Source organism: Capra hircus, chromosome 22 (assembly GCF_001704415.2).
Source record: "Capra hircus breed San Clemente chromosome 22, ASM170441v1, whole genome shotgun sequence".
NCBI lineage: Eukaryota > Metazoa > Chordata > Mammalia > Artiodactyla > Bovidae > Capra > Capra hircus.
Genome location: NC_030829.1, coordinates 31,532,231 through 31,559,041, shown reverse-complemented (window position 1 = coordinate 31,559,041; position 26,811 = coordinate 31,532,231). Strand labels below are relative to the sequence as shown.

Genomic DNA, 26,811 nt, shown 5'->3' with positions numbered 1-26,811 from the left:
ATGAGCATCATTTTAATGGAGTTTGACTGTCCTCTGAAATGTTCATGTGATTTCAGAGGTAACCCTTCTGAAGTTTGGTTGATTTTAATTTCTAGAGGGACTAAATCCTCTCCCTTTTGCCCAAACCAACCATCTTATTTTTCTCTGTCCATGCTTGTCATTTGTCAGACTGATCTGATGGACGTTCTTTCTTCATTATTTCACTTCTTGGTCACATTTCACTTTACTGAAGAGCTTAGTTCATCTTGTTGCTACACCATCAACCTCGTGTGAAAATGTCACTGAACAGTCACTTGCAAATCCAAGTCATGGGCTGATTTTGCTTGTGTTTTTGCAGGGGTTTTATAAGTTCGAAGAGCAAAACAGGGCGGAGAGCGAATGCCCAAGTATGAACACACATTCACGAGCATCGTGCATGCAGGTACTGAATGACTCGGCAGCCCAAGGATATAACACTTTGTAATGAGGATCTATATTTGTGGCTAATCACACCTTCTTAATGACTTTGGATTTTTGCCCCCACCCCCATTGATTTTTTTTTTTTCCAATTGAGAAAGCTATGAACAGTGCTGTTTTCTTCATGATGTCTCATGATTTAAAAACTACTAGGGAAATGATACTAAAATGCATTTTCCCCTGAGTTGCTGTAAGGTGTTAAACAATGCTTAAAATACATAAATTTTAATAAATAAGATGTAAACTGCTGTACTTCATTTAGATACCATCATCAAAGTATGTCATACAAATTTATGGGCTAGCAACTTGGACAGAATATCTGTAAAACCAAGATGTGTGTATGTGTAAGATCTATATAGTTTTATAGTTTTATAAAATGAAATCCCATGAAAAATACATTTGGAAACTTTATTTATTCATTTAATGATAATTCATGAATATTTTCCCAAGCAATGAAAAGTTCTTCTGCGGCATCCTGTTTAATGGATATATAAATTATGTTACATCCATTTATTAATTATATTTTATATTTTAAATGTGTGCATGGATATATAAGAGGAAGAAATTTTTTTTTTGCTTTTTATCAACATGTATGACTCTTTTCATAAAAGAACAAATTATTTTAAAAATTCTCTCACACCAAAGCCACTAATGTCCTTTCCCTGAAAAAAAAAAAAAAAGATTAAACATTTACAAAGAGAGGTTGCTCATAAGTCTTCTGGCCCATTTTCCAGTTTGGCAATTCACTTGGAATGTCATCTCTTAAATAGGACATACAATTGGTATACCTGGAAAGGAAACAGTATTGGCAGTTTCTCAAAACTGACCTCCATTTATTCTTCTCTGGAGTCACTCAGTGACACTCATTTTTTGAATGTATGCTCTATTCTTGGCACTGTGAGCACTTCATATGGTTTGTCCTGAAATCTCACAAGAATCCAATAAGGGCATGAGTATTATTAACTCCATTTTACAGATTGGCACACTGTGACTCTTAAAGATTAGGGGCAATGATCCAAACCAGAAAGTGGGAGAGCCAAGATTCTGACAAGCCCCATGATGTTGAAGCCTGTCTTCTTTAACTGTGGCAAAAAGGCACACAGGGGCATCCCTCTGAGTTCTGAGCTTTCACTGTGTACTTGTGAAGCACTATTAAGACCCAAGCAGGTGTTTGCATGCTCGCATGCACGCACACACTCACACACACACCACACACACAGACATACCAATTAGATCAAATACCTAAGATGTTTACGAAGAAATGTTTTCACAGACTTGTCTTTGCAACTGCTGCAATGCACATGTAATCACTGTTGTTTACTATCGTGACTGATGTTTTGGTACTTCAGAAATAAAATTGATCTAGAGGGAATGTCAGCTCCACGACTGTAATGATAACCTCGTCCTGGCGCTCTCCTCCGGGAGTGCGAGCCCACTGGCAGGCATACAAGGAGAGACTTAGTGTACAAGTTATTGTAAGACGACTGCAGGGTTAACCAGTGGCCTGGGAGCCACAGTGCCCCCCACACCTCTATGGGAACAAAGGGTTGAACAGCCATCTGTGGTTTTTTTTTTTACTCCAAGGACGGTGTGGGAAATGTACTGGATGTAAATTTAGATGAGAAAAGGAAAAAGCAGCTATCGTTCAAGATGAAGTTTCCTGGTTCCTCTTTCCTGTTTAGGGCAGGCGGTTTTATACAACAATTGAAAGTTTAGTTCAAACTGTGGCTCTAACTCTTCTTTGATTTGTGACTTTGGGCAAGCTGTTTCCCATGTATCTCACCTGAAAAATTGCTGTAATAATAGCACCTATTCTGGTAGGGTTATTGTCAGGGTAAACCAGTTAGTCCATAAAAAGCCCCGAGCCCAGTGACTGGCACCTAGTAATCACTATGTGCTGGTTGCGTATATCCTCCTCCTCATCACCCGTTAGCATTAATGGTCTTCAATAATGTACTCCTTTGGAGAGGAAGAGGACGGTTATCTCTTAGACTCTACTAAAGAGTGTTACTTCTTTAGATCAGGAAAGACCATGGATCTCGCTTTGAATTGCTTTGCACAGTTTTTGCTTATATCTATCTCTCTTCCATTGCCTTTTTCCCTCAGATGGATGATGTAATTGATGACATCATTAGCCTAGAATCAAGTTATAATGAAGAGATCCTGGGCTTGATGGATCCCGCCTTGCAAATGGCAAATACGGTATTGGTGATCTTTTTATTTTTCTAAAAGAAAAGCTTGAGATATTATTTCCCATGTTTTTTTCCTGTTCCTGAATTTTCAGTTTCTCTTTGCAAGTGATTCTTTGAGAAGTTAATTGATGAGGCAGAGAAATATCTCAAGATCACAGATAAATGACTCAGACATTAGAAATTAAGGATTTCTTGTGAGTTTATCAGTAACTCCATGATAAAGCTCTGCAGTCCCTGTAGTCCAAGTTCACTTTCAATAACATGCTAGGTTTTCTAACTCCCCTCGACATCTGATGCCCAACTTAGTATACTGCTGCCAAGGGAAATACTGCGTGCTATTATTTACTGTATTATTTACAGTGGTTTTCTGGTCAGCCTGAAAACGTAATGCACTTTTTAAAGGAGATCCTTTACCATTGACAGGTGATTAAGTGACGTTCAGTTTGCCCCTTTTCAATGGCAAATTTATTCCAATTTTAGTTCATTAAGCAGGGATCATATTTGCTCTTCTCTGTTAAGTATTCCCGGAGAAGGCAATGGCACCCCACTCCACTACTCTTGCCTGGGAAATCCCATGGACAGAGGAGCCTCGTAGGCTACAGTCCATGGGGTCACTAAGAGTCGGACACGACTGAGCGAGTTCACTTTCACTTTTCACTTTCATGCATTGGAGAAGGAAATGGCAACCCACTCCAGTGTTCTTGCCTGGAGAATCCCAGGGACAGAGGAGCCTGGTGGGCTTCCATCTATGGGGTTGCACAGAGTCGGACACGACTGATGCGACTTAGCAGCAGCAGCAGCAGCAGTTAAGTATTCCTCTCTGCAGTTGGAGCCTTGCCTGTAGAGTTTATTTTCTTTCACTCCTTCCATTTGGGTCTTACTTGGTTCTTGCCCTCCATTTTAGGGTTAGGAAAGGTTAGCTTGTGTTGCCCTAGGTTATACAGCTCAGATGTGTCAGAGCTGGGACACGGTACATCTTTGAATGCCTGCTGCTGCTGCTAAGTCGCTTCAGTCGTGTCCGACTCTGTGCGACCAGAGCCCATATGCGACTCTGTGCATCCCATAGATGGCAGCCCACCAGGCTCTCCCGTCCCTGGGATTCTCCAGGCAAGAACACTGGAGTGGATTGCCATTTCCTTCTCCAATGCATGAAAGTGAAAAGTGAAAGTGAAGTTACTCAGCCGTGTCTTGACTCTTAGCGACCCAATGGACTCCAGCCTACTAGGCTCCGCTGCCCATGGGATTTTCCAGGCAAGAGTACTGGAGTGAGGTGCCATTGTCTTCTCCGCTTTGAATGCCTTGTCCCATCCTTTTCTGTTTTCTATACAAGCAATGTTGTGAGACTATCATATTCTTTAGTAATTAGTATGTTTTGGGGGGTATACTATTTTTACTAACATTTAAATTTCACCAAGGGTTCAAGAATATGCTAGCCTTCTGTTCAGATTTTTGAAATGAAAATAAAATGGACAAAGAGCTTTAAGGATGCAATATATTTAACACTGCATAATATATTCACCAGCTGGACAATCTAGGGGGTGGTGTAACTATACACTGAGGAGACAAGCCCTGGAATTGGAGGAAGAACCTACCATTCAGCACTAAACAGAGGACTCTGGTTGCTGATAGAATCTCCCCTTGACTTCAGACTTGACACAAACCGAGCAAATCTATCAGTATACACAAACCAGTGAGTTCAGGACAGTTACAGGATAGATTGGCCAGAGCTAATTCGGATTGTGGGAGCCAGTCTCAAGCAAGCAAGATTGGTTGCAGGATGGAGTCATCTTTTAAAAACTGCTAATTTATGGGGTCGCAAAGAGTCGGACACGACTGAGCAACTGAACTGAACTGAATTTCTACGCAAGTTCCTAAGATGCTTTTCCTAAGCAGGGTAGTAATTGGTTTCTAAAAGATTAACTTCCATGGTGTTAAAGAGGGTGAAAGGGAGTTGTTGCTAGTGGTTATAGAAATTCAGATTTGCAAGATGAACAAGTTCTGGAGATGTGCTGCCCGACAATGTGAATATACTTAATGCAATTGAACTATACACTTAAAAATAATTAAAAATGGTGAATTTAGATGATATTTTTTTAACCACAGAATTTTTTTTAAAGACTAAATTCCAATGATAAATTTCCTTGGCAAGGGAATGTGGTAGCTTTTAGTTATTTATACCAAAATCCCTAGAAAACCAGTTTTTTATAGTTACATTTTCTTTTCTGTCTTGATCCAGTCCTTTAAGTCACCTTCTTGAAGTCTTGAGGAGTAAGCACTCCCCTCAAAACCTCTGAGTTTTTTCTAGAGTGTTTAGTTTTGTCAATTTACTACCCGTTTAAACTCACCCCCCATTTTGAAAGAACTAAATATTATTTCTAACAAATGTTCCCATGCCAAACTTGTCCCACTCTCTTTGAGCCCTGGGTCAGCTGCTGTGGAACCCTCTTGCTTTCAGCTTTATGCATCCGTGAGGCAGACGGTGCCTGTCAGTAGTCAGAATCCTAGGACAAACAGGAGCAAAAACCTTGGAGGAGCTTACGCTTAGGAATTTATATTTTTACATGTACCCATGGGGTTGCTAGGAGTCAGACACGACTGAGCGACTTCACTTTCACTTTTCACTTTCATGCATTGGAGAAGGGAATGGCAACCCACTCCAGTGTTCTTGCCTGGAGAATCCCAGGGACGGGGGAGCCTGGTGGGCTGCCGTCTATGGGGTCGCACAGAGTCGGACACAACTGAAGCGACTTAGGAGCAGCAGCAGCAGCAGCAGCAGCAGCAGCAGCAGCAGCCCCCTTGCAGCACTAATTAGCAATGGCCAAGTCATTTCAGAAGAACTTTACAAGGGTGGTAATTTTCCAGTGGCATCAAATGAATACCTGCGCATACTCAGGAGAACTGTAGGATTGACATGATTCTTTTAAATTGTTCTTTTTAAAAAAGTTTTCCCCAGTGGTAAGGACCTCAGATGTCATCTGATCTAACCTAGTACTCACTGCCTTAATTTCCTCTTGCATATCCTTTGTATTCCCCTCCAAAATATCAGGCTTTCAGCTTCTTGAAACCTTCCAAATCCACACTCACAAGTGAAGCAGTGTAACACAGTGGTTGGGAGCTGAAGATTTATCATCAGACCTGGATTCAAATCCTAACAGCCTGACCTTGCACATTACTTAGTGTCTTGAAGTCCTCCATTTCCTTTTTTGTAAAATAGAACTGATCATTGTTTCTCCTTGACATGGTCATCTCCTAAATTATGAATTGTTGTTGTTTAGTCATTGAGTCCTTTCCAACTCTTTTGTGACCCTACGGACTGTAGCCCACCAGGCTCCTCTGTCATGGGATTTCCCAGGCAAGAGTAGTGGATTGGGTTGCCGTTTCCTTCTCCAGGGGATCTTCCTGACCCAGGAATGAAACCCCTGTCTCCTGCATTGGCAGGAGACCCTTTACCACTAGCCCCCTGGGAAACCCTAAAGTATGTACAGCATTTAGCATTGGAAACATAGCTTGTACTCAACAATGTCTAAATTATTATATATAATTTATTATAGTTTAAATGATTTTGATAGTATTTTATCCAGGTGATATTCACTCAGCAACTGTAATATGCCGACTCTATGTTAGAATAATATCATACTCAATAATGGAAATATTTATCATAGTGAGTCTCTCTGTGGATGTGGATCCCAGTTTGCCCCGCGGAGAACTTGTCCTGTGACAACCCTCTGAAGACATGACCTTTAGACTGAATACCCGTGTCTCCTCGGTCAGTCTATGGTGGAGTAGGTATCCTAGTCCGATTGCTCCTGAACTCACTTTAAGATTGATTTGGCCTTTATTAGATGCCTCATATGTGACCAGTGCCGGGTGAGGTGCTTTGGATGCAGCTGAGTCAGGTCTCCTTCCTGGTCTCACTGGGCTGACAAGCTTAGAAAAGGAGCCCACTTCAGACTTTGAATGGAGAAGGATGTTTCAGAAGCAGAGAGACCATCTCAGGGGAGTCCCCAGATGAGAAGAATCCCCAGGGCAGACTTTGATTAATTCCCAGTCAAGAGAAGAGTAACCTGCAGCACCCTCAGGGGTCACTGACTTTGTCCTGGTCCCCATTTCTCTTCTGTGTTCTGCACATCAGAGCTTTCCCACAAGAAACTGTTTCGGCATTTTACAACTGGCAGAAAGACACAGTAACACAGAAGCGAGGAACACAGACTCTCAGCCAGACATCTGACTTCAGTACGCACTCTGGAGTGAGTTGTTTGTCTTTGCCTCACTTTCCTTTGCTGGAAAATGGGGATAATAATAGCATCTAAAACAAGAGAACCTATGCTGTTAGTTACTAGCTCTTATTCTTGATAAAATTGGGCTTTAGTTGTCAGAATTAAATAACAGGACCACTACAACTTACTAACATGTTAATTTTTTCCCCACAGTGGAGTTTAAACTTAATATTCTGTATGTTGGACATTTTTTCCTTTTAGTTCATTCTTTGAAATGGTCTATTTCAAGTTAACTGTTTTAAAAAATAAAGTGGAAGGAACACTTAGAGAGGAAACTATCCTAGAGAGGAAACTATCCTAAGGGAATTGGAGTCTAGAAATAACTATTCTGAGAGCACAAGGGCCCTCTTGTACCATCGCAAACAAAGAATAAAAGTCCCAGTTTCCTTGTGCTTACAGTACTTAATTGATATTCAGAGAAGGGGACCATCCAGGGAGAAAAAAAAATAATAACATTTCGCAATTATCATTTACTTGGAACAATATTCATTTTGGTGGAGCAGAACATTGAAGAACTTGACTCAGACAAAGTTTAGGGAACATACGCACACGTGTCTACCTTCTCTTTATTTGTCCTAATGGGACTGTGTCTTTTACTGTCCATTGTACAGCTCGTGCACTGGAAGTGAAATCTTGTCCATCAGGTTAATGTGCTGGATAAAAACCCCGCAAAGACACAATATATTTATGTTAACAGAAGTTGTGCTTCCTCTTCCTTAGCTTTTTTTAAAATATAAATTTATTTATTTTAATTGGAGACTAATTACTTTACAATATTGTATTGGTTTTGCCATACATCAACATGAATCCGCCACGGGTGTACACATGTTCCCTATCCTGAAACCCACCCTCCTCCCTCCCCATCCCATCCCTCTGGGTCATCCCAGTGCACCAGCCCCAAGCATCCTGTATCCTGCATTGAACCTGGACTGGCGATTCGTTTCATATATATTATACATGTTTCAATGCCACTCTCCCAAATCATCCCACCCTCTCCCTCTCCCACAGAGTCCAAAAGACTGTTCTATAATACATCTGTGTCTCTTTTGCTGTCTCTCATAGAGGGTTATCGTTACCATCTTTCTAAATTCCACATATATGCGTTAGTACACTGTATTGGTGTTTTTCTTTCTGGCTTACTTCACTCTGTATAATAGGCTCCTGTTTCACCCACCTCATTAGAACTGATTCAAATGTCTTCCTTAGCTTTAAAAGTGTTATTTTGACCTAGTAATGAAGGTAACTGGGGGAATTTTTCAAAATGAGAAAGGGAACCACTGAATTCCTAAATTTGCATGGCTAGGAGACTGATTTTTAATTAGAAATCCATATTCTGATTCAAATGTCTTCCTTAGCTTTAAAAGTGTTATTTTGACCTAGTAATGAAGGTAACTGGGGGAATTTTTCAAAATGAGAAAGGGAACCACTGAATTCCTAAATTTGCATGGCTAGGAGACTGATTTTTGATTAGAAATCCATATTATTTTAATCAGCCTCCCTTTGAGTAGCTTTCATAAATAACAGCTGTTAATATAAAGCACCTAAGCCATCATTTAGAGCAGTCTTTCAACCTTGGTACTGTTGACATTTGTGATGGGTAATCTTTTGTTGTGGAGACTGTCTTGTCTGTTGTAGGATGTTTAGCAGGGTCCCTGGCTTTTACCCACTGGAGGCCATTCACACCTTGCCATCCCACAGTGACAACTCAGAAGGTCTCGAGACAGTGACAAATGTCCCCTGGGGAAAAGGGGCAAAATCACCCCCAATGGAAAAAGGTTTGGAATATGGAGTAGTCACTTTAGCCACACACATCCCCTCATTTCTGTGCTTAGATCTGCATCGCAATCCACGGGATGCTTGGCAATTCATATGGTGGATAGTTTTGTTAATCAAAGTGAAAATTAGTTTGCCCCCAAAACTGTGACTTCCCTGGTGGCTCAGACAGTAAAGAGGCTGCCAGCAAGGCAGGAGACCCAGTTTCGACCCCTGGGTCGGGAAGTTCCCCTGGAGAAAGGAATGGCAATCCACTCCAGTATTCTTGCCTGGAGAATCCTCATGGACAGAGGAGCCTGGCTAGCTGCAGTCCGTGGTGTCACAAAGAGTGGACATCACTGAGCGAAAAAACCGTAGACAAAGAATATACTTTCAGGAAAACCTCACTGGACATGAATTTGAGCCACTTTGGGAAATAGTGAAGGACAGGGAAGCCTGATGTTCTGCAGTCCATGGGGTCGCAAAGAGTCTGATACAACTGAGTGACTGAACAATGAAACATAGTTTATCAGTCACTTTAAGAGCAGGTACTCTGTTTCACTCGTGCGTGCGTCTTCAGTCATGTTCGACTCTTTGTGACCCCCATGGACTGTAGCCTGCCAGGCTCCCCTTCCATGGAATTTTCCCGGGAAGAATACTGGATTGGGTTGCCTTTCCCTTCCTCAGGGGATCTTCCCCACCCAGAGATCGAACTCGCATCTCCTGTGTCTCCTGCATTGGCAGGCAGATTGTTTATCACTGCACCACCTGTTTCACCCACTTTATCTTGTCTACTTTTTACAAAACCCTGTGAGATGGGTGATATGACTGCTACTTTTTCAGAGAGGGACATCTCACCTCACAGAGTTGAATATCATTTGGCACGTCAGGGACAGGCAGCTTCTAACCTGAGTCACTGGCTCCTTACCCCAGGATGTAAATGACTGCCCCGTTCATTTGTAAATTTGAGTATCCACAGTTAGTGAGCACCCGGGTTTTTATTTGTTCAGGTTCATTTGGAGATTAATTGAAAATTGCAGTTTCTAATTGATTATTATCAGCAGGTTGATCCTGCCCTCCTCCCAGTAATACAATTAACATGCGATATGAACCTCCTATCAAAAACTTGCACTCAGAGCAGTACCTCGATGTTCCTTTTTATAAAGTCAGCGTGATAAGTTACACAGAGTGCCTTTTAATCTCTGTGCCTGGCTCAGAGTAGGCACCCACAAAGTAAAGTTTTTCTCAGCAAAATACCCCAGCAGGCTCTATGATGCCCACTCCTAACCAGCAAGATTGGAAAAGCTGCCGAAGCGAGAAATCTTTTCAAGAACTCTCCAGAGGGTTAGAAGCTGCCTTTTCAACTGGAAGTAATGATGTTTGACCTCAGTGGAGTGCCCGATAAGGCGTCTTGTTCCGAAGATTTTAATTCATCTCTCTTTTTGGTCAGCCCTGCTGCCAGTCCACACGGTCTTCTCTGGGAGTTCTTAAGCCCTACTCAATCCATTTCTTTCTCAGTTCTCCCCGCTTCCACCCGACTTGCCCATCCATCTCTCCCCCACTCTTGCGTTTGTGTCTCTCTCTTCCTGTTTCCACCCACCCCCTTGTGTGTTTCTTTGTCTCATCCCTAGTTTTCAATTCTTTTCACCCTCTCTTTCTCTTTTTGTGAGTCTGCATTTATTAAGTATATGTACACATACCATCTTCCTTTAGATTGTGGTTAGAAAATATATTCTTATCCTGGAGAAGTTTATAATAGTACATATCTGTTCAGTATCGATCCAGTGATAACTTAGAGGTGTTTTTTGAAAGTTAGTTGTGTTTATCACTTGCCTATTATTTATTCCTAACAAATTATCATAATAACCCAGTTGTATGTTTTGCACACAGTTTGCACATGTGATCTTTATTTCTCAAGCCATGGAAATAATTGTTTTTAGCTTGTGGCATTGAATCTCAAGTCACATTATTGGTTTATTAATACCCAATAGTTCTTTCCAAGTCTGAAATTCTAGAAGGATAGGAAGATAACTGGAGCAAACTCCAGGAGACAGTGGAAGACAGGGAAACCCGAAGTGCTGCAGTCCATGGGGTCTCAAAGCGTCAGACATGACTGAGCGGCCGAGCAACAACAAAGGAGGAAGATAAAGCTTTGGAATCTCGAAGTCTTATCAGATGTCACACCAGCTTTATAACTCCTGATTCTCTGACTGCAGTGCTGTGTTGAGACATTTGAGCCTCTTTCACTTTGCTGTATTAAGTTGGACAAGAATAAAACTAAACACAGGGCAAGGCTGACCTGAGAAGATGACCTGTTTCATATAAAACCACTAAGACAGCTAGTAATCATAGTCACTTATTTATCAGTTCCTTAGCTAGAGGCCCTTGAAATATGGTTCAAGGGCATTTTACATTATCACATTTTCATATGTATACGTATAGTGAGATATGTGTAATCCATTTCATATGCATAATTTAGATGCTGTCTTCACAAAGGAACAAAAGGCTGAGTGCAGAAGAGAGATGTGCTCTGCTGATCTGTCTGTTCAAACAGCCCCCAGCCCCAATCACACCAGAGCAAGTGTCACATTAACCTGTTGGAAACTTCCCCCATCTCTCTACCTAGGGGTTTAGCTCATAGACTGTTTATTTAGAAGTCATGACAGGAATACAATACCTGGTGGCTCCCAATGAGAGGAAACACATTTGAGTCTATCTTTATTTCATGGTATCTTTTAATCTGTATGTTAGTGGTTATTTGAAAGAATGGCACATGCTGTATTGTCATGTAGTCTCTACCAGGTACATCTGCGTTCCTGAGTATTTTAATCAGACTTAAGCGCTATCTACACTTACTTTTCTCAGATTGGAGTAAAAATCAGAGTGTATAATCAAGTAAAGGAAGGGCTTAAAGACATAAACTCTCACCTGGTAATGATAGTTTCACAAATTATTCGAGTTGAGCTGGAAATGGGAAGTTTCTGCCATGGAAGTAGTGAGATCACTTAACTGTTTTCCAACAATTAATACTTAGACCTTTATTTCAGGGAGTGGGAAAAGGAAATGTCTTGGATCTCATATGTTTATAAAACTGGGTACATCAAACTCATAGCAGAGAGCTAGTCACAGGGAAATGCATACGTGACAAAGGGAAGTCACTGTTGGAATAAAACAGATTCACTGCTTGAAAATAATTCAGTTCAGAACAAGAGACAAACACTCTTAAGCTCATTTGGAAAGGCTCAATATTTCTTTTTTTTTTTTTTAAGTGTTAACATTTTGTTCTTTTATGAAAGTCAGTGGGCTCCCTCTTGTGGCTTTGTGGAAGATTTCAGTTTCAAGGAAAATACCTTTTTAGTATAATAGTAAGGATATCATTTCTTTTCCAATAAGAAAACACTTTTCATTACTTTGCTTTGTAGAGAGAGAGAGAGGAAGAAAAGGAAAGAAGAAAGTTGACTTTGGTGCGAAACCTCACTTGGCTACAAAGCTATGCCACATAGAACATGACTAATAATAGCCAGTATTTACTGCACATCTACCATAAGCTACTAGATGCTATAGATAATGCTGCTGCTGCTAAGTCGCTTCAGTCGTGTCTGACTCTGTGCGACCTCATAGACGGCAGCCCACCAGGCTCCCGCGTCCCTGGGATTCTCCAGGCAAGAACACTGGAGTGGGTTGCCATTGCCTTCTCCGATAGAGTCCACCACATTATCCTTTGTCTCGATGCTCACGATAACCCTATCAGATGGGTTGTATAGTGATTTGATGTGTGTGAGATTCTGTCTCCTTTCCTGTCTCTAAGGGAACCCCTAAGGAGACCATATATCTGCGAATGAATGAAATGATAAACATCTCATTTCCTGTATTAACAAATATTTTTTTACATGAAATCATTTCTTTTTTAAAAGCCAGTTTTTGTTGGAGTCTAGTTGCTCTACAGTGCTGTGTTAGTTTCTGCTGTGCAGCACAGTGAAGCAGCTGCACAGGTACATATGTCTGCTCCCTTCTGGACTTCCTTTCCATCCAGGTCACCCCAGTGTGCTGGGTAGAGTTCCCTGTGCTCGTCAGCGTGATGTTCTCATTAGTTTTCTGTTGTATACATAGTATCAATGATGTATATATGTAAATACAGTCTGGAATAGAATACGGGTTTTGGCTGACTAATTTAGGAATTGTTCAGTGATTCACTTCCATTCCTGTTTTCTTCTCTTTCCAGTTACCTGTCTCTGGAAACTTGATTGACCTTTATGGAAATCAAGGCCTGCCACCCCCAGGCCTCACCATCAGTAACTCCTGCCCAGCCAACCTTCCCAACATAAAAAGGGAGCTCACAGGTAAATACTCAGCACATGTGCCTCTCGCTGGAGGTTTTCTGTTCATGTTCTGTTCAGCAAAGTTATCCAAGTAGTGACCTCCAGAACTATTTCCAACTCACACACATATGTTTTCAGGTCTGTGCAGTGGTTGAAACATTGAGCTATGTTTTAGCGTCAGGTACTTATACTTGAAAATCCTGGTTTCCAGTATTACTTGAGATGCTGGGAATCGGGTCCCCATTCCTCTGTGACTGGCATCATTATGTCTGTGGCCGCTGTCCCCTTTGGGCTGAGAGCAGCAGGCTCCCAGTCTGGATTTTTTCCTGGCCCTTAGTAGCATTTGAGTTTGAGAACTCATCTGAATTTTCCTTTGACACACGTTCAGACCCACAGCTGGGACAGACTAAGGACATATTTCTTACCTCTTAAGATGCTTCCTGTTACTTTTGCTCTATCACGTGCAAAAGATTCACTCACAGAGTGAAAAAATAATTTATCAAATGGAGCAATGGGTATCGTTTGCTCTTGAGGCAAGTGTGAAATTACCTGTTTCGCCATTTTTGTTTAACGCTTTAGGGAAGGCATTTGGCCATTAAAACACGATGAAACTGCATTAGAACTGGCATTCTACCCTGCTGGATTTTATGGCCTTCAGCTCATCCGAACCCTTTTTATTATTTGATCCTTGCATCCTACAGGATTCGGTGAATAGACTGAGACTATGGAATATAGATTTGGTGCAAAAAAAAATTCCTCTTCTATTCAAGTGTGTCTTTGAAAGAACAAAAACAAAAGTTCAGAAAATTGTGGGAGGAGAAAGACATTAAAAAAAAAGACATTGATTTGGTTTTTAAAAAGATGATTAATACATAAAAACCATCAAAAGCCAACAAACACCTAGGTATTGTACCAGGAAGTAATAATACAATGAAGTTTTAGAAAACATAGCTAAATGAAACTTGTATTTAAATAAGGATAAAATATGGTTAGAGTGACATGCATAAAATTCTTGAGTGTAAAATGGGGTTTTGAATTATGTATATGATTGTTTCTTCAGAAATAAAACCACAGCAACAAGGGGAAAGAGGACATAAGAAATGGGTAAAGAGGGTGTACATTTATTAAGTTTTTTGAAAAACAGATATAACAGACACTACCTCTAGAGTCACTGGTATCTTAGAAAGTGACCAATCTAGTCTGGACAAGGGTAAAATGGCAGGAAAAGGAGAAAAGGGACAGGAAATGAGGTTCTGAACACTGATAGCTCGGGAAGCAGCACGCTATACACACAAAAAAGAGGCTTACAAGTCAGCAAATCTGACCTGATAATATATAATACATTGTAACAATATAATAAATATGCTATAAGCTAAGCTAAGTCACTTCAGTCGTGTCCGACTCTGTGTGACCCCAAAGACGGCAGCCCACCAGACTCCCCCATCCCTGGGATTCTCCAGGCAAGAACGCTGGAGTGGGTTGCAATTTCCTTCTCCAATGCATGGAAGTGAAAAGTGAAAGTGAAGATGCTCAGTCGTATCCGACTCTTAGCGACCCCATGGACTGCAGCCTACCAGGCTCCTCCATCCATGGGATTTTCCAGGCAAGAGTACTGGAGTGGGGTGCCATTGCATTCTCTGAAAAGATATATATTTTAAAATACAATTCTGGATTATGATAATGTAATGTTTTTATATCACTTCTGAAAGGAAAGTAACAGAGGTTCCTGAATCCCCAGGATTAGTCAAGCAACCTGATTTGTTTTTCTTTGTTTTGTTTTACTCTCTGTAAGGCAGCTAATAATCCCTTATTGCATAGATCGCACCAGAGTTGCTATGCAAACAGATCAAATGGAGTTGTCACCAAATGCCTCTGTCCCAAATGCCTATTTTTATTTTTGTAAACTCAGAGTAGTAAATAGTTGCCCTAGAAGTCATTGAATCGTTTCATTCTAACAGGTTCTGATGGAACCTGGCTCAAAGTTCTTAAATAATGAGTTCATTTCCATGAACCAGTTAGAGATCCAGTTTGGGAGCTTCTTGGCTCAGCTTCTGTCTCAGTGTGTTAACACATCAAAGAAAGACTGAAAAGTGCTATTTCCTGAAAAGAAAATTTGACTGCTGACAATACTCTATTGACAGCAACTTCTCATAATCTCTGGTTATTTATTTTTTTGTTGTTCGTACCTGTCGTTCCAGCCTGTCAGACATCTTTGTTACTGGTCTTCTACCATTTTGTAGAAGCTAAAATTTTGCATTTATTGGATATATATTGCTTTTGGAAAAAAAAAAAAAAGGAAGTCTTTGATTCAAAGTTAAAAATTTTTAAACTGTTTTTATTTATAGTTAAGTCAGATAAACATCCATCTGTTTAGACAATGAAGTGTTTTTTTAGTTCACACCACTCTGTTCCTTGAAAGGTTCTGGTTTCTAATGACTTCATTCATGTGCACAGCATGTATTTTTCCCACAGAGTCTGAAGCAAGAGCATTGGCCAAAGAGAGACAAAAAAAGGACAATCACAACTTGAGTAAGTTGGTTTTATGTTTATTACATTGGAGTTGATGTTCCCCCTTATATCAAAGAGTTTCCAGGCATTTTGAAGAGAAATTGATTTTACCTGTTAAAGGTTTATTTTATGGAAGAAAATTGTTTTTTGAAGAGTCCAAAGTATATACTTTGCCTCACATTTTAATCTCAGATTAAAGTGAATTATACACACACACACACACACACGCTTGTTTTCAGTATCTTGAGGACTGATGTTTTTGCTTTTTTTTGTAAGAGGGAATCTTGATCCCTGACTACCCAATTATAAGTTGCTCACACTGGAACTTAACTAACAAAAGGGGATTATGGAATCACCTTCTCCAGTGAGATTTAAAAGAAAAAAAAATGAAACATGTGGAGGAGAGTCATTGAGTGAGGTGAGGTAGCCTCTCAAATTTCTAACTTTAACTGTGGTTTTAAAAAGTCTTCTATCAGTAGAATTATGATTTGTTGTATAACTTTCTATGAGAAAGTGATTTTTAAAAGTCTAACAGTTCTATAAAATAAAAATTTTAATTTTTTTTAATAATTAAGAAGCATTAAAACAAAAAATAGAAGTCTTCTAACATTTAAAATTACTTTCTTACATGCTTAATTTACTCTTGATCACATCTTTATGCTTTTTTCTATGAAAATTCAAGATTTTTGTTACATAAACAAGTTCAAGAGGCTGCAAAAAAAAAATATTGGGCTTGGAAGTAGAAAATTGTGTCTGTGTGAATTCTCATCTCAAGATCCCCTGTCCTCTTTTTCCTAAATTGATTTTTAAGGATGAAGTTATGTATAAACACTTTGTCCATGTAGAAATGATAGGATAAGCTCACAGTTCTTCTCTGGGCTCTAAAAATAATCATTGTTGGTTTTTTTTTCCAATTTGTTGTTTGTCTTTGCAACCTTTTCCTGTGTATTTAAGAATACACACCCTTATGCATGCAGAGATTATAATAGAATGATTTTGTCTATGATTTAACACAAATAGTCTCATATTGATGCCTGGTTTTTCACTCCACAGTGTGTCCTAAAGACCTTTTGCTATTACTCATCTAGATCTATCTACCTTTTAAAAAAATTGTTGCATGGTGTTCCACATGTGACTTGTGATATTTAGTAATCCTCCTATTGCTAAGTGTTAGTTCTGTTTCCAGTTTCTCCCTATTATAAACAATGCCACAGCGAACATTTGCAGACATGGCTCTCTGTGTACAGCAGAGTTAGTTTCTCCAGGGTAAATGCTAAGAAATGGAATTGCTAAGTCCTTAGGGGAAGGTGGTTGTGTCTGTGTGTTTTCTTTGAATAGATCCTGCTCTTCCCAGTTACCCTTTCACTTAGAGGAAACTTTTCTCACCTATTAACCAAGAGATTTTGACTAATATTTCTAAAGTCTCTTCTGGTTTTCAAGTAACTTTACTCTAAGATATTTCTTCTTTTAAAATACATTAGAAATGAGATAATGAGGCAGTCTCTAAAGCTTCTCCTATACTGAAATGTGGAAAACTAAGTTGGATGTTGGCAAGAACAGTATCCGCCTTTACTTTGTCACCTGAACTCTCAAGTTCAGGGTTGTCTGTAAAGTGCAAATATTATCAGTTCCAACTCTGAGGACAGTAAAGCAGTCTTAAGATTTCGTTGAACTGTTAGAAATTAATACTCAAGGTTCACTTGCCCATTGACTTTTCCTCTTCTAGGAATTTATCTTGTAAGAGTTCCTGACAAAATGAGCTAAAGATTACATTCATTTATTCATGCGTAACTACTTTTTGAGCCCCATTGTGTATAAGACACTTTTCTACAGAGGTGAACCAGACAGGCAGATTTGTCCCCTGTCCTGAGAAGCTTACATGTAAGTCAGGGGCAAACAGAATGGGAGAGCAAACAGATTCATGCAGATGGTGTTTTCAGCATAGGCTAAGTACTGTGAGGGGAATAAAAAGTACATGTGACCACTAGCAAAAGTAGTCATTATACCTTTGAAAAAGAAAGAGATTGGAAATAGTCTAAATATTTATCAGTAGCGTATTTGTAAAAAAATAAATTATGGTATATCCTTATAAAGGACACTCAGTGGCTCTTAAGAAGAATGGTGTTGGTCTGTTTCATCTGTCTGCAACGAATTACTGAATGAGGAGAGCAAACGGCACAATGATATGTATAGGATCCCATTATGTAAAAGGAACACACTGTGTATGCGTGTATGTGTGTGTGTGTGTGTGTGTGTAGAAGATCTAGGAGTCAGCCTTGTCACTGGCAATTTCCTCAGGCATATAGATGTTGGATGGTGTGCAGAGTTGTTTTACTTTTTTCTTTACACATTTTTGCATGTTTTGCCATTTTTTTCAAGCTGGTATCACTTTTATAGTAAAAACATAGTTGAGGGGGGAGGCACTGAATTAAAAATAAAATGTAGTACATACAAATGTTGATGATAATAGGTATCAACAATACGCTGTTAAGTGAGAAAAGATAGATGCAGAATGGGTTTTCGTGTAATTCTGCTTTAGTGATGTTATACTTTATTCGGTTCATGGTTGTTGGAGGCCTAGTGTGTGCTAGGCTCATATGGGTACTTGGAAGGCATCAATGACTAAGCATATATAAATAAATAGAAACAGGCAAATGTTAGATGGTAGACAGGTCTATGATTAAATGAATGAATGAATGAATGAATGAAATATATAGATGTTAGATGTCAGAAAGTCCTATGAGGAGGCAGAGTGCAGAGAGGGGAGTAGAGTGTTGGGATGGGTACGGGAGGAGGTGGGTCCCTTCTAAATAGGCAGTCAGGGAGGGCTCATAGGTAAATTTGAGTCACTACTGGAGGAGGGTGAGGGCAGAGCCATTCAGGTATCTGGGGGAAGAGTGTTCCAGGCAGGGGGAACAGCAATATGAGGTCCTAAAGTGGGGAGTGTGTCTGATTTGGTTGAGGAAGAGCAAGAAGCTCATGAAGCTGAGGATAGGAGGAACACAGATGAGCCACAATAAAACGTGATCAGAGGAGGAGAGGAAGAGAAATGAGATCAGAGGGATGGGAACTCAGAGATCCTGTAGGACACCTCAAGGGCAAGCGATTGAAGAGTTTTCAGCAAGAGATTAACAAGTTCTGAAAAACAAAACAAAACAAAACAAGCTCTGACTCATGTTTTCATAGCTTATGCATTGTAGATAGACTAATGGGGATAGGGAATGAAGAGCATGGGTGAAGCAGAAGTACCACTTGGGAGGACTGCAATAATCCAGGCAAGAGATGCTGATGGTTTCTATCAGGCAGCAGCAGAGATTTGAAGTGGGCAGCTTCTGGAAATATTTCAGAGATAGAGCCAGCAGATTTTGATGATGGATTGAATATAGGATGTGGAAGAAATAGAGCTACAGAACTGATTCTAAGTTTCTGCCCTAAGCAACTGGACAGATGGAGTTACAGTGAGGTAAGAAAGCCCCGGGGTGAAGCTTATTGAAAAAAGGAAGATCAGGGGCTGAAGTCTGGAGTGTCAGGGCTGCCCATTGCACCTTTATATGGAGGACTTCCATATGACCTTCATAAGTCTCTAGTAGTAGATTTGTGAGTCTAGAGTTCCAGGAAGATGTTTGGGCTGCAGATACGATAGTCATCATTGTATATGTGGTATTCAAAACCATAATAGTAAATGAGGTTACCAGGAATTGAATGTAGATTAAGAAGATCCCCAACATCTGTTTCCTGGGTGCACCCCTAGGCCACGTGTGTGCTTTTCTTAGAACATAAAAATAATCACCAAGGATATGTAACAAATTTTACAGTGGTGGTATCAGGCTCATTAGAGACTTTTATTTCATTTTATGTATTTCAGCAATGTTTGATTTTTTTATGAATATTATATGCTTGGAAAAAGAAAACATGTCATGCTTCAGAGTTTTGGAAGGTTAGCTAGATCAGAGGTCCAAAAATTTCTTCTTCAGAGCCAGTGATTATCCCTAACTGTTTCTATTTTATAAAAGTCTGATGATAAGACTGTGTTATGCATAACTGATTTAATCTTAGAAATAATCACTCAGCTAAGAAAAAAATATAATATGCACTGAGAAAGTAGTGAATAATACTATTTATTGAGCATGCAGAATGTTAGTGAGTCAAATATAAATATATATTAGGTTTTGTATATGCAAAGTAAAATATTAATACCTTTAATCCAGTTTATTAGACTTTAAGTTATTTGGAATTTCTTTTCAGACTAGGTAAATTTAAAACATTTATTAAGTCATATGCCTACTATTTCACCCCCCTTCCCCCAAGAAGATGATTATTCAGTTCAACATACAACTGGATTTATAAAAGAAGAATGCTGTTAGGATGCATAGTATAGTTGAAGATGCTTGACTTCTAGGATGATTTTATTCATTATTGTAGCCAGTGGACATGTCTGCCTGTTGAGCATTTGAAATGTGCCTACTTCAAACTGTGATTTGCTGCGAGTATAAAATGCACGCTGGATTTTGAAAAGTTAGTACAAATAAAAGGATGTTAAATATTTATAAATTTTTATATAGTCCACGTGTTGATATTATAATGCTTTTGATATAGTGAGTTTAATAAAAATATTAAAGCAGATTTCACTTCTTTGTTTTTACTCATTTAATGAGACTGCTAGAAAACTAAAAACTACACGTGAAACTTGCAGTATGTTTCTGTTGGGTATTCCTGGACTGGAGGAAAGGTTTTTGTATGGCCTATAGTCTGAGAATGTTTTTTTACATTTTTAAATGGTTTAAAATGCCCGAAGAATAATTTTTTATGACATGTGAAAATTATATAAAATACAAGTTTCAATATCTAGTGATTCTTTTCAGTAAACTTGCATCATTGAAAATCGTGTTCAGTTAATATTAGTACATTTTGAATTTTGTCAACACAAAATTTATGGAAATCTGTTTTCTCTTTTGCTGTGTAGGTACTTAATTATATGCTTATTTTTGCTGTTTGGCCTACAGAGAGCTCGCTATCTTTGCAGAAAACTTGCTGCCCCTGGTCTGGAGGCTCAGGGTCAAATACTGGCTATTCTCCACCTATTGTGTCCTCATCAGCTCTCTGATATCACCTAGGTAGTTTTGTCATTTGTAACTAAGGATGGTAGCTCTAGTTTCAGGAGTTACTAGGGTCAAATGAGAAATTATAATCTCAAGGCTTCATAAATGATACAGTTCTGTACCAAGGTAGCTCATCTTTTAAAGGGCTTTAACCTCAGTACCAAAAACAGGAAAGTAACTGGGAAATATAGATTCAGGTTTTCATTGTCCCAACCAAGCAGAGATAATATACACATGCCTTTAATGAGATGTGCTAAATGCGTCTATGGCACCATTACTAATAGCCCTTTCCTGTGCTCTTTTTTTGAAGTTGAACGAAGAAGAAGATTTAACATAAATGACCGTATTAAGGAACTAGGTACTTTGATTCCCAAGTCAAATGATCCGTGAGTACAATTGCATCATATATTTTTTCATACCTTAGTGTTTTTTCATATGTTGCAAAAAGTGTGCAGATAAAACTAAAGACGTATCCCTTCTTCCTTTGGTTTCATTTATGCATACCACCTGCTCCTTTCTTTTGGTTGGTTTATCAAACTAAAATCTCAAGAGACCTGAACTGAGTTGTTCAAAAAGATTATTGGACATGAGCTGTTCAGCTTTGGAGGTGGGAAGGTGGCTTCCTGAAATCTGAGAATCTTTGACAAACACTGAACTACTAAAAAAGTTATTTTATCAGTTCATACTGGACAGAGACTTCAGTAGGTGATAAAGCAAGATTTGTTGGCTATTTATTTGCTTTTAAGCTCATACAATATAGGCACTGAGAGCTGATATTGGAGATTTCAAGTTTAACAATCTTCAGTAGATAAAAAGTCAGTTTCCCCCCCCCCCCAAATTATATGCCCTTTGTTTGTTTTACCAATCAAGGGGAAAAAAAGAAATTGTTAATCCTCTTATAAGCATCGGTCAGCTAATTTGGATTTCAACTTCCAGTCTCTAATGCACTCTTTCAGAGATAACGGTTGTAAAGATAATTTTCCTACCAGCAATGTCAGCAAATAGGACAACAAATACACAATTTTTATCCATTAGAAATTGGCCCATTTGAAGTAAAGGGCTCGAAGATGTATACATTTTAATGGCTCCCACAGGCATTCTATGAAATTAGCCTCTGAATATGACCTTTTAGCTACCTAATAAAATGTAAAGATGAAATCAACCATTATTCATGCAAGGCTTATTAAATTTGCTATTCACATTATTGTCAGAGAATTTGTGACAAAATAAAACCATTGCCCATTCTAAGGTGGTTTTGATGAATGTTCAAGCAAAGTCTCCATCATCAACATTTCACTTTCCCAGGTTTCAAGGAAAGCCGTTTTGAAACTCAAAACATTCAAATTCTCAGTTCTGCAGCACAAATGCATCCTACGAAGGGGCTGTGACCTTCATTTCCTATAGTCAGTCTTGCATGATAGTTGAAATTGAATTCCCATTTTCCTGTTCTTTATCAGCTTTCACTTTTTAGCATATTCTTTTAAACTGCAGCACATGGATCTCTTTAGCAACATATTATGAAATTATGGGGCTGCAGTGAAAGCCTCTATTTGCATATCTTCTTTATTGTATTAGAATACTTATGTGTTTATAATCTGAACTGATAACAATCTTTAATTGTAGGCATTGTTTTAAGATACAGCAGACCGCATCTGTTCTGTCCTAAGCCAGGTTTCTGTCACAGACCTTGGGGCTGCTATAGAGACATAGTCAAGCTGATCACAGCCCCACACCCTCTCCTACCCTAGACTAGGTCTGCCTTGTGTGAGGAAAAAAAAAAAAAGGATTGCTCTCATTGCAAAAAAAAGAAAAAGAAAACTCCAAAGCATAATTAATTAATTGGGTCTCACAAGGAAGTGAAACCCAAGGTAAGTGATTTTAATTCTGTGCTTAGTTACTCAGTCATTCTGACTCTTTGTGACACCATGGACTTCAGCCTGCCAGGCTCCTCTGTCCATAGGGATTCTCCAGGCAAGAATACTGGATTAGGTTGCCATGCCCTCCTCCAGGGGATCTTCCCAACCCAGGGATCGAACCCAGGTCTCCCGCATTGCAGGCGGCTTCTTTACCAGATGAGCCACCAGGGAAGCCCAAGTGATTAGAGTCATCACCTCTTAAAACCAGAGTATCTGCTTTCATGTTTAATTACGGGTTTCTCACCTTATTGGCCTAGTGAAGGCATCTTTCAGTATAATTTTATTTCTCTCTGGCTGCTGAGGCAGGTCTGTTGTTTTCCTTTAAGCCTTGAACAGGTTGGGTTTGTGCTCACTCTTAGCATCTCAGGACACCTCCCTGGGTTGCCATTTTTGGTGCCCAGACCCCAGAGATCAGCCCCAGGGAGTTCTCCAGGGGCTGTAACTCAGCATCTCATGGGAGAGCTTCTGTTTTGTTCTCCATCTAAGGCATGTGAGGATCAATTACTTGGTGGCTTGTTTTAATGTTCCTCCATTCACACATCCCAGCTGATACTTCTGATCTTTGATCAGCTATAGATTATGGGGTGTCCCTTATAGCTCAGTTGATAAAGAATCTGCCTGCAATGCAGGATACCTGGGTTCGATTGCTGGGTCAGGAAAATCCTCTGGAGAAAGAAATGGCAACCGACTCCAGTATTCTCACCTGGAGAATCACATGGACAAAGAGCCTGGCAGGCTGCAGTCCATGGGATTGCAAGAGTCAGACATGACTTAGCAACTAAACCACCACGATTCACATGTCCCAGCTGATACTTCCAATCTGCTTTTAGCAGCTTTAGATTATGGCACAGGAGGTTTTCCATACATAAAATTGTTTTTGGCTTTACCATTGTCATTATTATCATGGATATTTTCTATAAAAGAGCTCAGGTTAAAGCATATAGAAATATCACTGTTTAGTTATAATTTTATTCTTAATGATTTTTCTGGGGCACTCTTAAGTTTTTCAACTCGCTTTTAGCTACATCTTCCCTGGTGGCTCAGTTGGTAAGAATCTGCCTACAATGCAGGAGACGAGTTCTATCCCTGGGTCAGGAAGATCCCCTGGAAAAGGAAATGGCAACCTACTCCAGTATTCTTGCCTAGAAAATTCCAATGACAGATGAGCCTGGCAGGCTACAGTCCAAGGGGTCGCAAAAGTCAGACATGACTTAGCTACTAAACCACCAACCTTACCTACACCTTAATGGCTTTTTTAATGTTCTCATATAGGAATGCATTAGAACGATAGTGTTTAAAAACCCAAAGGCACCAAGCTCAGGCTGCCTGCGTTTGAATTAGAAAACCTGTTAGATGTGTGACTTGGGGAGGAAATTTTCCCCAAGTATTCCATTTTTCTTACCTGTTAAAAAAAAAAAGGAGGGTGGGGAGCAGACTATTTCTATCTAGTCTAGTTGATTTGAGGATTCAGTCTCTTGAGAGGAAGGTGGTTTAGGGGATGGAGTCTGGCACCAGATTCTCCAGGCTTCCTGGCTCGACCATTTCCTAGCTGTATACTTAGAGCAAATTATTTAACCTGTCTGTGCCTCTGTTTTTCAGTCTATAAAATGGGGATGATATTAATGTCTACCAATTGAGGTGGTTATGATTAAATGAGCAGAAAACCACTTTAAAAAGTACCTGTCAGGCAGCAAATGCTATTTAAAGGTAGCTGTGGTAATTACGATGTTGAATCCTAGCACAGTGCCTGCTGCATTGTTGGAACTGTATTCTAGAGTTTTTTCAGCATACTCATATAAAGGGTCTACTTTGATTCTAGCAACATACCTGTGGGGCTGCTCACAGAAGCATAGCATCACCATTTTATTGATGAGGACGTGGAGACGGAGAGAATTTATAACCGGCCTATGAATATTCGTGATAAAACCCAAGGATGCCACTTTTATGATGCATACAATTAAGTAGTGGGATCTCACAGAATTTTTTTTAACTGTTTATTATTCTGTGTTAATTTTATAATCCTAGAAAGCTATTGCTATTGAATATAGTGTTTAAGAATATTGACTTTGTCATCAACAGACCTAAATTTAAGTCCTGACTCTGCCTTCATGTAGCTCTGGAATGGAAGGCTATTTGAATCATCTCTGATTCAGCACATGCCCAGTAGCCCTCCTTCGCCAGGCACCTGTCTGGTTGAAGTAAGATAAAGTAGAAGATGTGAGTAGACTGTGTCCAGCACATAACTAGCACTCAGTCAATGGCAGTGATTCTCAACTTCTAATTGTTATTTCATCTTGAGAAACTGAATGCTCTGAGTATTGAATTTTCATGGAGCATCCAACACTAAAACTCTGTTTCCTTCCATTTTCATTCCAGAGACATGCGCTGGAACAAGGGAACCATTTTAAAAGCTTCCGTGGACTATATCCGAAAGTTGCAACGGGAACAGCAACGTGCGAAAGAGCTTGAAAACAGACAGAAGAAGCTGGAGCATGCCAACCGGCACTTGTTACTCAGAATACAGGTACCCGGCATGCGCAGGGTGGAGGTGACTGGAGATGGAGAAGATGGGGTGTAATGAGCCATAAGGGCCTGACTTACGTGAGACCGTCTGTGCTCATTATTTGTGGATTCTATTTTGTGCTTTTGTTTCCGTGCAAAACAGTTATTTGAAACCCTCAAATCGACTCTTGTGACACTTACATGCTCATTCACAGACGTGCAGAGTGGCAAATGTGGCTTAGCTGGTGTGTTTATTCCAAGTTAAGGTTGAACAATGCTCTGTCTTCTTCTTTCAGTTCATACTATAAACAGGTGTCCTTTTTGCTGTGTTTTCAGTGTCCTGTTGTTCAAATTTTGTGGGGTTTTGGGGTGATTCGCTATTTAAAGTGGCCGGTGAGCATGGCCCTGAAGTGCTTTCTCATCTTTCTGAGCACAGCAAGGCTGTGATGTGCTTTATGGAGATACGTTTCATTCAGGCATGAGTTGTGGTCCTCTTGGCCTTGAGTTTAATATTAATGAGTCAGTGATATGTTGTAAAGAAGTTGTCGTTAAACAGAGACACATAAAGTTACATGTTGATTAGTTGGTGAAATGTTGTGCCCGGATGCTTTATCGTAGTTGTTTAGTCACTAAGTCGCATCTGACTCTTTTGGACTGTAGCCTGTCAGGCTCCTCTGTCCATGGGATTTCCCAGGCAATAATACTGGAGCAGGTTGCCATTTCCTACCCCAGCAGATCTTCCAGATCCAGGAATCAAACTTTGGCAGGCGGATTCTTTACCACTGAACCACTGGCGGAGCTCATGTTCAGATGCTTGCAGGAAAGTAATCCTCTGTTTTCACCAGGAGCAGTGGTTCAGCATTCACTAATTCAGTGTTCATAGCAGCTCTGTGGCACATAACTGTCTTTGACCAATCATGCTCGTGTGATAAAAAGCACCATAGACTGAGGTTTACACATCAAACATTTATTTTTCACGGTTCTAGAGGCTGGGAAATCTGATCCTGGCCGTTTCATTGTGGGATTGAGGTCCTGCTTCTTAGTTCATAGATAGCTGCCTTCTTGGTATTACTTCACACTACAAAAGTATTGCGGGATCTCTCTTTTATAAGGGCCTCATCCCATTCGTGAAGGGCCCCTGCTTGTGACCTAATCACCTCCCAGAACCCTGTCTCTAAATACCATCCTATTGGGAATTGTTTCACCATATGAATTTGGTGGGGGCAGGGGCACAGATTTTACTCCATAGCTATAACTACTGCAAATCATGACAACTCACAGTAGTTGTTAAGTACAAAGGTGTCTTAGTATTGAAGGAGGCGCAGTCCATGGTCAAGCTCATGTTTATAGGGAACCTGGGGACACCTTGAAAATCTTATCATCAGGATATAAATTATAGAAATTGTTCCAGATAATGAAGTTTTCCATATGTATCTTTGACTTGCTCTTAAAGGGAGAAAAGTGATTTTAATAATACTTGGACTTCTTATGTCATTCCATTGAGGGAGCATACATACCAATGTAAGCATGAGATGAGGGACCCCTTGCATATCAGCTCCTAATGGTTCTTTGTCATTTGGCTCTTCATGCTAAATATAAAGATGCAACTTCCTTTCAAACTATCTTGGAGAAAGAAAAACTGACTTTTTGCTTATGATTAAAGGAGTTGGCAAGAGTCATTTTACTTTACTTGCTCACTTTGAACACAACCAATGAATAAGGGTTGATGACATTTTATCTTCTTGAGTAGATATACCTACTTGTACCCAGTTTTGCCATACACCAATGGT

The 26,811-nt window shown here is 39.7% G+C and overlaps 1 protein-coding gene across 7 annotated transcripts in view; it reads left to right on the top strand.

The window, feature by feature from the left end:
• Positions 1–26,811, top strand: part of MITF (melanogenesis associated transcription factor) — a 230,901-nt gene that overhangs the window by 196,550 nt on the left and 7,540 nt on the right. For all 7 annotated transcript variants that reach the window (XM_013973641.2, XM_005695740.3, XM_018067161.1 and 4 more), the window contains exons 4-9: positions 338–421; positions 2,563–2,658; positions 12,900–13,017; positions 15,469–15,525; positions 20,914–20,989; positions 24,896–25,043. In XM_013973641.2, the coding sequence (XP_013829095.2) occupies positions 338–421; positions 2,563–2,658; positions 12,900–13,017; positions 15,469–15,525; positions 20,914–20,989; positions 24,896–25,043 (579 nt within the window). The remainder of the gene's footprint in view (positions 1–337; positions 422–2,562; positions 2,659–12,899; positions 13,018–15,468; positions 15,526–20,913; positions 20,990–24,895; positions 25,044–26,811) is intronic.